Source organism: Mizuhopecten yessoensis, unplaced genomic scaffold (genome assembly GCF_002113885.1).
Source record: "Mizuhopecten yessoensis strain PY_sf001 unplaced genomic scaffold, ASM211388v2 scaffold5575, whole genome shotgun sequence".
In the NCBI taxonomy this organism is placed as follows: domain Eukaryota; kingdom Metazoa; phylum Mollusca; class Bivalvia; order Pectinida; family Pectinidae; genus Mizuhopecten; species Mizuhopecten yessoensis.
In genome coordinates this window covers 73,419-90,126 of record NW_018406117.1, presented here as the reverse complement: position 1 = coordinate 90,126, position 16,708 = coordinate 73,419, and the positions used below count along the sequence as shown (strand labels likewise).

At 34.9% G+C, this 16,708-nt stretch overlaps 1 protein-coding gene across 2 annotated transcripts in view; it reads right to left on the bottom strand.

Annotated features, from left to right (window-relative positions):
- Positions 1-16,708, bottom strand: part of LOC110450971 (leucine-rich repeat-containing protein 49-like) — an 81,337-nt gene that overhangs the window by 12,756 nt on the left and 51,873 nt on the right. The window contains exons 9-14 of one of the 2 annotated variants that reach the window (XM_021498785.1): positions 12,234-12,359; positions 10,204-10,397; positions 9,671-9,844; positions 8,712-8,928; positions 4,292-4,477; positions 2,420-2,529 (exon numbers count right to left, since the gene is read on the bottom strand). In XM_021498785.1, the coding sequence (XP_021354460.1) occupies positions 2,420-2,529; positions 4,292-4,477; positions 8,712-8,928; positions 9,671-9,844; positions 10,204-10,397; positions 12,234-12,359 (1,007 nt within the window). The remainder of the gene's footprint in view (positions 1-2,419; positions 2,530-4,291; positions 4,478-8,711; positions 8,929-9,670; positions 9,845-10,203; positions 10,398-12,233; positions 12,360-16,708) is intronic. The other variant, XM_021498786.1, reaches the window with a different exon arrangement.

Sequence of the window (16,708 nt, the reverse complement as noted above, 5' to 3'; positions counted from 1 at the left end):
TATTATAATGTCATTGTTCAAACATGTTGATTTCTCTCCTGACCCTGACTGGGAAACACTTTCTCTGTTCCTTATAAATATATTTAATATATTATGCTTGGACTCGAATTATAAAATATCTTCCTCAATAAATGATCATTTAAATCCTTGTGCTGATGGTGAAAACTGGGTAGGCAAACTTTTATGACAATCCAGAATAACAATAGGTATCGTAAATATTGATCAACACTTTGGTCACTACTGGTCAATTTCCTTTCATTGTGTACGTCAATATATGTAAAGTTATTCCACAGTCAGACGGATCCCACAGTAGCCAGTGTGGGTTGTTGGTAACGTGGATCCATGTCAAGATTGTGGACATGTATGTAAATGAAGTCGTTTATTGGATATTTCTTCCACCAATGTACAATAACATCACTGACATTTACGTAGTGAGTGAGAAATTGTGTTGTTGGTTTTTAACGCCATCGTAAACCTTAACTCTAGGTGTGGAAGTTGTCGTACACAGAGGTTAATATATAGATCGACAGGTTTCACCACATGTTTGTATAACTAAGTATAATTTCTCTAAATAAAATACATATTATTTTTCAACCACCTAACCCAAGCCTCATTTGTTTTTAAAACTTTGGAAGTAAATTACTCTTTCCTCTACATGAATTGATCTGACACTACATGGTGTGACTAGCTCTATTGACATACCGTTGTTTTGTCAACACAGGGGCTTGGCATTATTCCCGGCAAGTAAAATTAATTACAAATTAAATTTTTCTTCCACCTGCTTCTGTTTTTTTCTCTCCTCATGCAGAGCAGTAATACCATAAATATCTAATTTCATCAATGAAGGAAGTCCCACCAGGGCCAAGATGCTAAACAATTGATTAGCTTAATCAGTGATTAGCTCAAATTTTAATGTCTGTGTATCTTTAAAACACAACCATTGAATTAGTTACAACTTTCCAGATAGCAAATATTTAGTAGAGTGAATTTACATTGAAAAAATTGTGAGAATTTACCTTGTATATTGACGAAATTATTGAAGGTTGAAAAATGTTGTTAAACAGTTATTAAGCTGACCACCTTTTGGACAACTGGGCCCAGTATGTTTTTCTTGATAGCTTCCCCGTTAGGCCTAAGGCCATTATTGCACCAATGCTGGTCATTTTTCTTCGTCATTCTTGATTAGGTATTTGACCACATTATTATTCTTATAGACCTTGTATAATCGAGTACTGTAAATCTCAAATATTTTGAGGATACACTATTTTTCACGATTTTGCTTTAAAGGACTCATTCAAGAAGATTTTAAATTTAACGGGGTATGAATTTTACAATAATTCCTGAGAGTCTAAGGCTGTATGGTAGGATGGTGAAGACCTACTTGGTTTCTCCAGTAAAACTGTATAAAACAGTGTCAACATTTACTTGATTTCTCCTATAGATATTAAGGGTTACATGGCTAGGTATTAAGACCTGACCTGTGTCTCCAGTTGTTATTAAGGGTTACCTGGTTCCTCCAGTAGATATTAAGGGTTACCTGGTTAGGTATTAAGATTTAACCTGGTTCCCCCAGTATATATTAAGGGTTCCCTGATTTCCCAGTAGACATTAAGGGTTACCTGGTTTCTGCAGTAGATGTTAAGGGTTACATGGCTAGGTATTAAGGCTTAATCTGGTTCCCTGAGTAGATCGTAAGGGTTCCCTGGTCCCCCAGTAGACATTAAGGGTTCCCTGGTTCCCCAGTAGACATTAAGGGTTCCCTGGTTTCTCCAGTAGACATTAAGGGTTCCCCCAGTAGATAGCAAGGGCTACCTGGTTCCCCCAGTAGATATTAAGGGTTACCTGGTTTCTCCTGTAGATGTTAAGGGTTACCTGGTTTCTCCTGTAGATATTAAGGGTTACAGGGCTAGGTATTAAGGCTTAACCTGGTTTCTCCAGTATATATTAAGGGTTACCTGGTTTCTCTTGTAGATGTTAAGGGTTACATGGCTAGGTACTAAGGCTTAACCTGGTTTCTCCAGTATATATTAAGGGTTACCTGGTTTCTCTTGTAGATATTAAGGGTTACATGGCTAGGTAGTAAGGCTTAACCTGGTTTCTCCAGTATAAATTAAGGGTTACATGGTTTCTCCAGTATAAATTAAGGGTTATGTAACAGGGTATTAAGGCTTAACACTGGTTTCCCCCAGTAGATATTTAAGGTTACATTAACAGGTGTTCAAAATAAACTGGTTTCTCCAGTAGATATTCAGGGTTTTTCAGTAATATCTAAAGTCTTACCTGGTTCTCCCCAGTAGAGTTATAAGGCTAGGTGTTCAAACTTAATTACCTGGTTATCTAGTAGAGTAATGTATGGTAGGGTGTTATGACTTACCTGGTGTCCCTCAGTAGAGTTACATGGTAGAGAATTAAGACTTACCTGGTTTCCCCCAGTAGAGACAGCAGCCTTGACTGAGGGAGCTGCGACGTTGTGATGTGTGACACAGGGCCATAGAGCTTTTCCGCGTTCACAATATCGGAGGCTGACACCTGCAAGGAACACCCAAACATAAAAACAATTCATTTGCTTAAAATATCATCTCAATTTAAACCCTGCTATTATAGATTTTACACTATACAGGCAATACAAAACCTACCCTGTAGATTTTCATACGAAAATCTATCTCTGTTTCTTCCCTTACATGCATACATGTAGTTGTATACGTGAAATCTACCGCATATGTCGTGAAACGAAATCACGCATAAAGTAATATGAACACAAAAACAACATTTATTTATCATGAGTACATTCAATGTGTATAATAACAGTGGTATTATTGTGTAGTACTGGAGTGATTTGTACTAAAGAGTCAAACAAAACCAGGATACCACACACAAGTGTCCCCACACTTCAATGGCTTAGCGCTGGCGATCAAATCGTTTCTCAGGAGATATTACACATTGATTATGTCATTGTACGGTCCTACTGTAAAATACACAATAGTCCACATTCTGGTAATCTTGATATGTGCCCGGTAAGGGGTTTGTACATTTTGTGTGGTGTGTTCTATTGAAGAAAGGTTTAAATGTCTGTTAAAAGCCAGTTAACATAAATTTGTCAACTGTTTACTGCTATTGGCTGTCTCCCATTATCCCAGCTATTAGTTCGTCTTTAGAACATGATAATGTACCACAGTATGGAAATAAAATCCCAGGCTAAGAAACACCTGGGAACCGCTTATTATCAATTACTGAAGTGACAGTTTAGAGCTAAGTCATGCCAAGCTTTGTAAACTTATGTATACATTAAAATTAAATTATATTTAATGATAATTTCTTAATTATTGAAATTAAAACTTAAATTATACATTCTTAATTAGATACATGATGATCTCTTTCAAGGAAAATATCATTTCAGACCTTATGATATTTGAGCTGCAATTGAAAAACTTCAATTTGATAATTTGACAGAAAGATTTTTGAAGCTAACTGTACCTTGTGCATATGAGTTCTGTATGAAATAAAATTACACTATTTACTGCTGATCGATAGACAGAGTGTCATTTTATATTTACATTGAAAGAGATAGACCCTTGAAAGTGATATAAACGATATTATTTCAACAAATAATCAAAAGGACAGTTGTTAGTTTCAAACTTCATAGCTATCGTTTATTTGTTAACCTTATAATAGAAAGAATCCACATGGAAAACCATATATATTTTATTTTACTCATGGGTTTATCTCATAGTCAATTCTGCTGTTCTACATAAAGGTGAACTTTCTAACTCTCTGTGACTTTATTGTTGATATGTCATTAACTCATTTACCCTTGAAATTTCATAATGAACTCTTTCAAACTTTGAATTGGAAGAGTTCAAATGTGTCTTCAGTGTGAATGAGTTTAAGATTTTCAAGGCAGATTTACTAGGACGCTCACAGTAAAGGTTTTCCTACCCAAATCAATAGCACAAATATTGTGCCAAAATTATACAAAGATATTCAAGATGCATTGATGTCAAGCTTTTTACTCACCTCAATATCATTATTATTTTTGTAAAGGTCTATTGATGTCAAGCTTTTCACTCCCCTAGATATCATTAATTTTTATGTAAAGGTCTAGTAATGTCAAGCTTTTCACTCCCCCAGATGTCATTGATTTTTATGTAAAGGATTATTGATGTCAAGCCTTCCACTCACCTCGATATCATTAAGTTTTTTATGTAAAGGTATATTGATGTCAAGCTTTTTACTCACCTCAATATCATATTTTTTTATGTAAAGGTATATTGATGTCAAGCTTTTTACTCACCTCGATATCATTAATTTTTTTGAGAGCGAAATGTGCCAGCCTGAAGATAACATACACCCGCCACAAGGTAAACTTGGTGACCGGGTTCCCATCCAAGTCTATTGTCAGGTTGTCAAGGCGACGAATATTTGATAGGGCGTTGATTTGTGATAGGCTCTTGATATTAGTCGCACTAAATGTTATTGTCTGAAAATGCATTGGAAAAAAGTTAATGTTTTGATGACTCGTATCAATCTAAAGAAATTTAGAAGCATTGAAAATTGTAGAAATGAAGGAAAAATTGTCTTCAAATGATGAAAAGATAATAATTTCATAAAATTGAAAAACATACTGTTATTATCCTGTAAATGAAGAAATAAAATCCTATATGTTACTATCCTGCCAGTGAAGGAACACAACCCTATATCATCTAAAAGAGAAATAATATTTTCATCAAAAGAAAAATGAAATATGATCTTCCGGCATGGTTTTGCTGTACTACTACAAGACATACAAGCTTTTCGACTATAAGTATATATATATATTGCCTAATTATAAACAATAAGAGAACTAAGTCTAAGATACTTGTAGACAGCAAAGTCGAATCCTCCCCTACCTTGGTGAAGAACGTAACACCCTGTGTCTGATCAATGTTTACATACATAATGAGAATTACTATTCTTTTCAAGTGTGCAGACAACCCTGTAACATAGATTGATTTTCTAATTAATACAACCAGATACCTAATTGATTTTTCTTTCCCTGTTGTTGAAACCAAAGCTGAATCTAGAATATTGAATACCAACAGTGTGCCCAGCAGACTAGTAATACATATGTACTTCAGACTGGATTTGTGACTAAATGAAAACTAGGTAATATATATACTTCACCTTGAAACACAGTTGAGACTTGGAAATGGAAACAACACTAAATAAATGGATATTAAACCAAGAAACAGTAAATTTGAACACAAATCCTGGGTGCCCAGCAAACACTTGCTGTACTTCCTTAAGAACCAATCTCCACTAAGGGACATTCCAGCAATCAGATCAGGTTTGTCCCAAAGGAATGACCAATTAGACAATAAGCCAGACATTATTTGTTGAAAGAAGGAGAGAAAAAAAATCAAAGTTTGGCTGGTTCCTCTGTGCTACCCTCCCATATTACCTGGTTTACTTGTACTACTAGTCAACTATACAATATACAGAAACAATAGGGCCATAGTAAGGATTGTATACTGGGGAATTGTCGCTGCAGTTTAATTATTTTGGCTTTTTCACCTGCGGTAATGAGGGCGAATTGATCATTAAAGCGAACAACATTTAACAACATAATATGCATAGTAATAAAATGCAAAGGGCAAAATTAACACCTGGCTAACGTGGAAATGGTCTGTTGAAATGAGTTGTTAAGGGGGAGACGGGTACTAATTCCTTAGGTGTGATTTTTAAGGGGGATATTAACAGGAATGGGAAATTAGACGTGTTAAAAGGGCTTGGTCTGTGGATAAAAGTTATTTCGGAGATTGCGACCTTTAAATGTCCTTATAGAATTTGAAATATTTCTGACCGTGAACAGGCCCTATAATAAACAATCCAGTTACATGTTTTGAAAATGACTTTGACTTTCTCTTCAGCTAATATGGTAAATAAAATCATGTCAGAACGACTCTGTACTCACACATCCATAGCTAACAGAACATGTCCTTCGGAAGTTGAAATTATTCCCAAAATCCAATGTTTGTAATGATACAAATTCCTCTCATTTTCCGACCCAATCATAGAAATGTATAGTGAAACTACAGAGCTGTACACGATGTAAGTGGATTAGATTTTATGGTCAAATGATTAACGGTTAAACCAGGCTACTAATCTGGGAACTCTTTTGTGTAACGACAGGAATTAACAGTACAGACCTCTGACATGTCGTGTCATAGGCTACCTATTGTCAAACAGCAGAACTCTCACTCAGATCTGTGCTGGGCTACTTTTTAATATGTGTACCGGGAGTACCTTGTGAAGGTAGGAAATCGATGTAAGTGGATTATTTTACACAAATGTCAATTCAACTGTAACGGAACTGGACTGGGTGGATCGGTGGCGACCAGGAACTAGCTCAATTGGTTAGAGTGTCGGTCTAGAGTTCGGAAGGTCCTGGGTTCAAACCCTGGTCTGACAGTGCATTTTTCCTCTTCTGTTACATTTGGCGCTCATCGAAATATATCCACAGAAAGTGGTATAGGGTCCCGTGTGTCTTCGGGGTCGAAGACTTTGTTAAAGGAGGGAGGGATGTAGTGGAACAGGACTGGGTCGATTGTCGGTGACCAGGTGGCTTAATTGGTTAAAGCGTTCATTTACAGTTCGGAGGGTCCCGGTTCGAACCCCATTCTGGCCATGCATTTTTCCTCTCCTGTTACACCAACAAGTTCTGAATTAAGCCTCTGAGAATCCAGCCATACCAATGATGAAGAATTCAGATCTAATCTTCCATGTGTATAGCTTTTAACTCTTCATCATAAACATATGAATTGAGAGGTAAGTGGTTTATTAAATCATGATCTGTGATACTTTATTAAAAGAGGCAGGTAAGTCTGTACAAATGAGCCATGTTGCAGAGTTCAGATTTCAATTGTAAAAAAGATAACTGCCCTCTCAGGTTGAAATGTGTTCCAAACCTGAACAAACCAGAGTGAAGAAGATTTCCTAAGCAGACTGAAATCTTGGGACAGAAAGTACAATATTTATCTGGCAATGAACTCATGCCTGGCAATAAGCCCACTCATTGCAATTCAATAGAAAATGCCAACAAATGCTCTTTCATTGTCCTTTTTTAGGCTCATTTACCACTCTAAGTCAAACCCTTGGGCTTTTAGCAGGATAAACATGGTAACAGACAAATGAAACTATATAGGTAAGAAAAAATGGGCCAGTTAAGAATGGAGACCAGGGTCTTAACAGCTTAGCTAGGTGTATGACCCCTAACGTATGCCACTGCAGTGAACAAAGGGAAGTAACTCCTGCTGTTCTTGTGTCACCAGTGACCAAGCTCACCACATAAACAGTGACTCAATAACTTCCATTACCCATCATGCAAAATTAATTCTTCAGTGATGTTTGAAAATAACGTCCAAAGGTTTTTGGATTGTTCTGATCTCAATATGCAAGAGGAATATGCTAAAATACCTTTAATAGGCACAAAACTTCCGGTCTATGAATTATTTATGTCACATGAAGAAAGCATCTAACTTGAGTAAGTCCATTTAACAAGTTCACAGGACACATGGTTCCACCTATTGTCTTTAACATATTAACCAATCACCACCAGGAAGGCGACCTTTTTGCTCTGGTAGCATCCATCTGATGTCTTAAATCCTTTACGGTATACACAACAGCTGTCACCAATCTGAGAATTGGTTTGTTTGGGATTTAACATCCTGGCACTGTATATACATATTTGCCTGATGTGAGTTCCGCCCTTCCCACGTAATTACAAAACAGGGTATTCTGTGAACAAATTTTCGCTGTCATGATAAATTTGCCCTTACTGTGCACGAGGAAGGGCGAAAAGTTAAACTGCTGTGAAAATTTCCCAGTTTACATTATTATTACTCTCAGCTTTTAAAATACTAATAAGATATTTTTTAAATATTGAAACTAAAAATAAGTAAAATATATCATGATAAACAGACCTATCCCATAGAGGAGGAGTAATAGAATCTTTCACCCCCTTGGGGGTGAGACAGGGGGATCTCAACCCGAGGGGTAATATTCTTAAGTTGCCAAACACAAGGCTTGACGTCATGGTATTGTTGTTCTTGACAGCTTAAGAATCTTACCCCGAGGGTTGAGATCCCCCGTCTCACTCCCAAGGGGGTGAATGATTATTTTTCTCTTACCCTGTTTACCCTCTTATCTAAATATTGCCGTTACATCAATGCAAGACAATGTTGATATGATGCGATTGCATTGTTGACATGACGTTATTTTATTGTTGCCGTGACATCATGGTATTGTTGCTTTGACGTCATAGAATTGTTGAGAACGTGCGAAGAGCATGTGTAGCTTGCTAGGGTGAGATAAGAAAATTTCACACCGGTAAAATGGTGGATATCCCTGTCCAGGGTAAGATAAAGATTAATCCCTGTAACCCTCTTCATATTGAAACCTGTGTAAACCAGACCTTTCACTATGCCTCACTGTATACATTTCTATGTAAACTGAACCTGTGAATACAGGACACCTGTATAAACCAGACCTTTTACTATGCCTCACTGTTTAAATTTCGATGTAAACTGAACCTGTGTAATCTGGATATCTGTATAAACAAGACCTTTTACTAGGTCCCACTGTATACATTTCTATGTAAACTGAAACTTTGTAATCCGAAAACCTGTTTAAACCAGACCAACAATATAAAGTGAAATTGTAGTATGCTTACTAACCTGTACACCGGGAAACCTTGTCCGCACTTTGTGAAGGTGTTTTACGATATCGTCAAATTCTATAAACTTGAAGAGGATGTGTGTTATTGCGGCGGCAGCTTGCATGCCCCAGTTCCTGTCCAGCCCCTCAAGGGACTTGGCCCCGTACAGAGTCAGCGTTTCCCCTTCTAGGTCAGCCAAGTTGTTTAATCCTCCAGCCTGAGTTGTGTCCCCTTGCCTGGTTGGAAAATAAGACAAAATCAGTCAGTATTACCAAATTACGTAGCTGTTGATAGGGTAACACACAGGGAAACATTTATGAGAGAATATTTTCATGATAGCTACACTGGAAAAGTTTGCTCAGCTGATCATATTACAAACATGAACTTGTGTGGAGCTCACCAAATTGCATTGTACATTGAAAACTTTCAGCGTTTGAATCACAAATTTTATGGAAATTGGTTAAATAATGAACCACTGAAAAACAAATTATCAAGAATTTGTAACCATATGTATTGTATATCAGCAAAGTTTTAATAACAGAGCACGCTCAGATTTATCTTAAAATTTCATAATATCAAGTTTTATTTTTTTCCAAAACTATTACCTCTTATAAATGGAACTAGGCTGAATTTATACGATTCAAATGACAAAATGTCAAAAGATACAAAACTGTACATAGCAATTAACAACCTTTTAAGAATCAACATCATGTAAAATGTTTGGTTGTTTTTAATTTTTATGGTTGTTGGCGAACATTCAGAACATTGCTCTGCTTTCATAAACAATCTTCCACACAATCCTAAAGGTCCGCTCACACTGTCATTGTCTTTTCTGGTGTTGAGTATGATTCGAACACATATCTCTGCATTTCGAAGAGATATCTCTTCATATCGCTAGCACTCGGCAAACTGCAGCCAGAATTTTAAACAGTTTAAAATGGTATATAGATTTTTTGTCTCGTACATATGTGGACGTACCCGAATATAATGGTCTCCTTGAGTTGCCCACACTTCTGAGGTTCAAGCTTCTTGACACTGTTGGCACTGTTTGTACTGGTGCGAGGTCGGTCCTTGTTGCCCTCCATGCCATCGTTGATGTTGCTACTCTGGGCACTACTGGGCCGACTACCACCTCTACTGCTGTACTTTTCGCTGGAGTGGAAAGGAACACAACAGCTAATGCAATGTGATTGACAAGCGTTCACGTCATCAAAGGCAACCAGGAAATCAACCATGCATGTACATAATCATATATCTTAAAACCTAAGAATTCCAGATACGGGAAGTCAAATTTGCCAGTGACACTGTCAACTCTTTACGTCCTGCTGATTTTTAAGAAATTATCTTGCTCATTCTTCCCTCTGCTGTAGCTGCCGTTGTTACTTTCTGCTGATTCTGAACATAAAGAAGAAATTGGCTTGCTTATGCCATCTCCTTCCCCGACTTCATTTCAAAGCTGATTGGCTGTCTGATTCTCCCCACCCCCCTTGCTAATTTATTGGCTAACTCACCTATGTACTGATTCAAGGTCGAGGTTTTCCTCACTGAAGGTCATGGGTTGGACAAGATCGGAATTGGGCACAGACCCGACATGGTTGGCGTAGATATCTGGCATTTTGACGAGCTTGCCAGTCCTGTTCATCATCGTACCTTGCATCACCTCCCATTGTCGTTTAGCGTTGTTAATGGCGATTCTCTTCTTCTCCTTTAAACGATGAAACACGTGACAGCTTAATTTTGGTCTAAATATGAAACTGTGGACTACTAGGTTTAATTCAGAATAAAAAATATTGAAATTTTGTTGATATTCTTTAATAAAGCAGATTTTTTTTTGCAATTACTGAGATCAATTTCTTATTTAATAAAAGGAATAAATGTATTCATTCTTTTCTTTCATTTTTTCTCTTTCAAATTATGGGCTTACCTCTTTGACCAAATAAGCAAATAGCGGAAAACAGCAGGTTACATTTATGTTTTGAATTTTCTGTGGATAACTGGGAAATGCTTAGCTCAAAGTAAAAGACCATTTTTTTTAAACAATATTGTATTTACAAATATGCTGTATATAATATATAATTTTACATAATGTAATATTAGGGATCTGGCAACAAGAGTAAGCTCTTATATTAAGCCATCTCCCAAACATACTTAAAGTTTACAGGGGATTGAAAGTCATCAGTCACACACTATGTCTACATATATAGCCATAACTTACTGCAATATTTAGTTTTTTTACAGTATCATTATAATAAGCTAATGTTAAAACAATGTTTAGCAACATTTCCGGTATGACTTTGACGAAAAAATAAAGAGTCCATCACTATGGAAGTATTACCTAGCTTAAGACTAATGGGAAATTCACTCACAGGTATAACATTTTCGAGTCAGAACCTCACCAAGCTTCTGTTCAGACCCCATAATTTTCTTATTCTCCATATCTACATATGATAGTCTCTATTAACCTAATTTTGAGCTGAAGTAAGCTTAAGATTAATGAAGTCTATTGCATCATTTAAATGTAGAAGTTATTTATACTCAGATCAAGAGAAATAGAATCTTTTCAGGTAAGATTACTACAATAGATAAAACTTAATTCCTTGCTATTTTAATTTCAGACTTAAAAATCATTTTATATTTTGGATTATAGCAACTAATTGATAAAATTTTGTTAAAACACGATTTTTAAACAACCATAATTCTTTTAATAATACAACAAATTATCACAGTCAAAGGGAAATAACTCTAGGGAAATATCCTACCAAAACAACAGATTTTTTTTAATTTCAATATATTTTAAATCAGACACAATATTACATTAGTATAATTGAAAGTTAATAAAAAAATAATCTAGGTAATAGCTAATTTCATCTATTCTCTACCTATAATTTGTTAGAATGTGATTACCACAAAATATAAAACACTCTAAATTCAGAATTCATAAATGTTAAATTCTATATAAATCTAACAAATAATTGTTATAAAACTATAGATATAAAACAGGAAATGCAATAAGAAATACTTCAGTTTGATTAAAACATTGAAATGGAAAAAAAGAGTAGCTTAAATAAATTAGAATTTGCTTACAATGGACAATGAAAGATTCTACTAAAAGCTGTTACCATAAAAATCTAATTTGTTTAAAAAGATGTCAGGTAAAAAATACTATACAGATGATTGCTGTCAAAATGTTACTTTAAAAAAAGTTAAGTTGTAAATGTGTCCTGATCTGTTACCGTTTGTTTGACTCTAGAACAGTAGAACCTCGTTAGTTTAGAGTCTTAGACACAAATCAATTAGTACAGTCATTAAAATGTTTACTTCTAGTTAATGCATTTGAAATGTCCGAATACATTGTCTGGTGAGACTAAAAATGAACTTAAAGGGGCCCATTAAACTAATGAAAATACGACAACGAAGTTTGGCTGTTCCATCATTAGTGTTACGGTCTAACCACACCATGCAGAAGAGCTGAGGCGGCCATGCTTGTTACGGATGCTGCGAGATCCGGCAGGCTGTGCCTGAATCGTAAGTGTATGCCTACCGTGATAGGAGGAGCACTCTGCACTATTGGTGAGGAAACTACCTTCAACACAGCTGCCTTGCTCCCCTCACGTTTCTTCTCCTCTTCCTTCCGCGCCATCACCAACGCTATCCGACGCTCCTCCTCCTGAAAATCACAAATTATTTTTGCTAATTGATGTCATTTTACCTGCACATCTGATTTTACTCATTCACCCCTGAAGACACATTTGAACTCTTCCAATTCAAAGGTTGGAATAGTGCATTATGAAGTTTCAGGGGTGAATGCATTAAATCTTTATCACACAAAAAAATAAAAAATCCAATCCTGTGTCATTTTGTCACATTCTTATTCATATCTAATAATATTATAGCGAGATAATTTTCACAAACATCTTCAAGACTCGCACACAGAGAATGTCTTTGTAACTTGATTTTATATCCATATGTTAATTCCTATACATCAGCAAAACTGTTCATGATATATGTCCATTTTTGTTGTTCGTAAAGAATCGATGCCTACCCGTTTACACTGTATATTCAAAAGGTGCTTCCCCTTGAGATTGCGCTGTAACATGAAGGATATGTAATCCAAGCTCTGGGGATTTATATAGCTCATCAGATTTACCGTAACACAAATCTGTTTTAATCCAAAAGTCAAAAAATATATCCAGATTTAACAAAATAGTCACCAAGACTAAATTTTGTATCACATTCATCGTGATAAATTCATCACATTGAGGGGTCTAAGCACAACATAAATATTAAATATTTCCCAGAATTCTGACACATGTTGTGTAGTCGGACAGCCGTGGAATAACGTGGGGTCCATATTCAGAGATATCGGCATTCTATGAGGGACTATATGTATACCGACGACTCGAGTGATCTAGTATTACAGTTTCAGGTGACATCGGACGATCGTTAACCCACTAAAACACGAGTCGATAGCTCAACAATAATACGGACATTTAATAGGTAGAACACAATACACATTATACATGGAGGAACAGGCCGACACAGCCGCGTATAAATACATAATTTTAACATTAAAGTATTGTAGAAAGAACTGTCCCAACAATTAGGCATACAGATATATTTTCAGAGGCTTAAAACCAATTGACTACATTAATATTAATGCTACCTTGATAATCCTTGGCCTAATATTGCTAAAGCTTAACAGCTGTCCTTCAATATGCCAATTCATATACAATAATAATAAAACATTAAACAACTTGCTCCTGATAATTTCGCTTTATTTATGTTCGGTAAAAATCAGACCATGATCTCAATATGATCCCAATTTACAGTTTTTAAAATTGATTCATTTATAAAAAAAAATATGGTATAGCCTTTAATTCACATCTCGAAATTCATGTTGTTCTTAAGAAGATGTTTTCTTTCAAATTTTTGAACTTGAACCAAAAATTATTCACTTCATACCACACCTGCACTCCAAGCATAAAGAACTTTGGAAGGGGCTGTTTGAAGATTTATATTCAAAACAGATTACTCTGTCCCCTAATGACAAAATGGAATGTTACCTACAGTTAAATCCATTTAATATGAACCTACTTATTACAAATATTACAAATTCTTGCTATAATGAGATTTCATCCGATTCCCATAAACATGAAACTCTTTAACCGTTTCACCCCTATGTGACTTTAGTAGACTCTACCCTGCATTGATCTGGATGAATCCATTATGGTCTACAGTAGTGAAAAGGTTAAGGAATCCAATGTCTTAGGAGTTTTGTTTAAACATGCATTTTGTATACATTCATAAAATAAATAAATTTCTGGACACATCAATATACACAGCAGATCACTAAAAACAAAGCCGTTATTCTGTATACGTACATCACACAGGAAAGGCTATTGTATGTAGTATGGCCGTCAGAATCAAACAAAAAATTCTTTTCAAATAAAATCTGTAGGCCTTACCCTGGAAACTTATCATAAAACATAACATCAAAATATTCTTCGTTTTTAAATCAATAGATGACATTTAATTGAAATATTTGCATATTGTGCGCACTCATGTTTAATGGGCAGGTACATTTTTGGGAAAATTAAAAATATTTATGGAGTTTTTCTTCTTGAAAAAACTGTCAAGCTGGACGGATACCACCAACCAATAATAGGATATCTTAAAGAACTTGATATAAATATTTTCATTATTACTTCCTAAAATCAATTGATATCACACTTATGAAATGATTTCATATATCTGGAATACAATATACCGGTACAAAACAATTGTTGATGATGTTTTACGAATGTGACCAGGGTAAGTCCTTCAGACAGTATAAGCCATACATGTTATAGCTGTCGTACAAAACATCTGTGAGTCACAGATCACGATTGAAATGCATCGCAAATAAATATATACATACATAATGTGTTTATATAATACTGTATGTAATGTATAACACTATATAATGAGAATGTGACGTGGGTAGGATCTTGGGGTGTATTTCTAATTCATTGAGTGGTATTTCTTTTTAAGTGATAATAAGGGTAGGGCTTTAAAAACAATGATACCCAAGGGAATAAGAATGTTAATAAAAGGGACAAATACAGCTCCAAATTTTTAACTGAAATACAAGTTAAATCCATATTCAAAGAGAAATTAAAAAAAAAATATAACACTGTTTTCAATATATTTGAAAACTAAGTTTCATGTATGGTAATTTGGACAAAGGAAAACCTCTAAATCTGTTCAAAAATCAAAAATGAAAATACAGCCATTTGTAATTTCTAGTCTTCAGGAATATGGTTTTCTCATTTTTTTCTCATTTCAAAAACTCCTTTTGTCATGCATGTAAAAAAAAAATTAAACAAACATTTAGTCAAATATTAATGCTGAACAGTAAGATAGAGTTGTTACTACAATCAACAGTTAAGGATCCCTGTCCCACTGCGCTGTGATATTCCCTATAACTCCCCTTAACCTCCGTTTGGATATAACTGTAGCACACCTAGGCTAGTACACTTCCATCAGCCAGGAGGCCCAATCAGTTAGAACCAGTCAGCAGTCTGAAGTTCAGGGTTCAGATCCAGGTCTAGCCCCTTGGTGATTTTTTACAGTCAGAAGAACACTGTTGTTGATTATATTTCATTCAAATTCATCTTTATAACCTCTTATAAAAGTCCTGCAAGGCATGTTTCCTTTTCTTAGAAAATGATTTATCAAAGATGAAGAAGTCATGCTGGAAAAAAACCCAGTTTCCGATACTTAGTTACAGTTTTTGATACTTAGTTACAGTTTCCAATTCTTAGTTACAGTTTCCGATACTTAGTGACAGTTTTTGATACTTAGTTAACGTTTTTGATACTTAGTTACATTTTTTGATACTTAGTTACAGGTTTTGATACTTAGTTACAGGTTTTGATACTTAGTTACAGGTTTTGATACTTAGTTACAGGTTTTGATACTTAGTTACAGTTTCAGATACTTAGTTACAGTTTCTGATACTTAGTTACAGTTTCTGATACTTAGTTACAGTTTTTGATGCTTAGTTACAGTTTTTGATACAGTTTTTGATACTTAGCTACAGTTTCCGATACTTAGTGACAGTTTTTGATACTTAGTTAACGTTTTTGATACTTAGTTAACGTTTTTGATACTTAGTTAACGTTTTTGATACTTAGTTACATTTTTTGATACTTAGTTACATTTTTTGATACTTAGTTACAGGTTTTGATACTTAGTTACAGGTTTTGATACTTAGTTACAGGTTTTGATACTTAGTTACAGGTTTTGATACTTAGTTACAGGTTTTGATACTTAGTTACAGTTTTTTATACTTAGTTACAGTTTTTTATACTTAGTTACAGTTTTTGATTCTTAGTTACAGTTTCCGATATTAGTTACAGTTTTTGATATTTAGTTACAGTTTCCGATACTTAGGTACAGTTTTTGATACTTAGCTACAGTTTCCGATACTTAGGTACAGTTTTTGATACTTAGTTACGGTTTTCGATACTTAGTTACAGTTTTGATACTTAGTTACAGGTTTTGATACTTAGTTACAGGTTTTGATACTTAGTTACAGTTTTAGATACTTAGTTACAGTTTCCGATACTTAATTAGTTACAGTTTTTGATATTTAGTTACAGTTTCCGATACTTAGTGACAGTTTTTGATACTTAGTTCCAGTTTCTAATACTTAGTTAAAGTTTCCGATACTTAGTTAGTTACAGTGTTTGATACTTAGTTACAGTTTCCGATATCAGTTACAGTTTTTGATACTAAGTTACAGTTTTTGATACTGAGTTACAGTTTTTGATACTAAGTTACAGTTTTTGATACTGAGTTACAGTTTTTGATACTAAGTTACAGTTTTTGATACTTAGCTACAGTTTCCGATACTTAGTTTCAGTTTTTGATACTTAGTTCCAGTTTCTAATACTTAGTTAAAGTTTCCGATACTTAGTTAGTTACAGTTTTTGATTCTTAGTTACAGTTTCCGATACTTAGCTACAGTTTTTG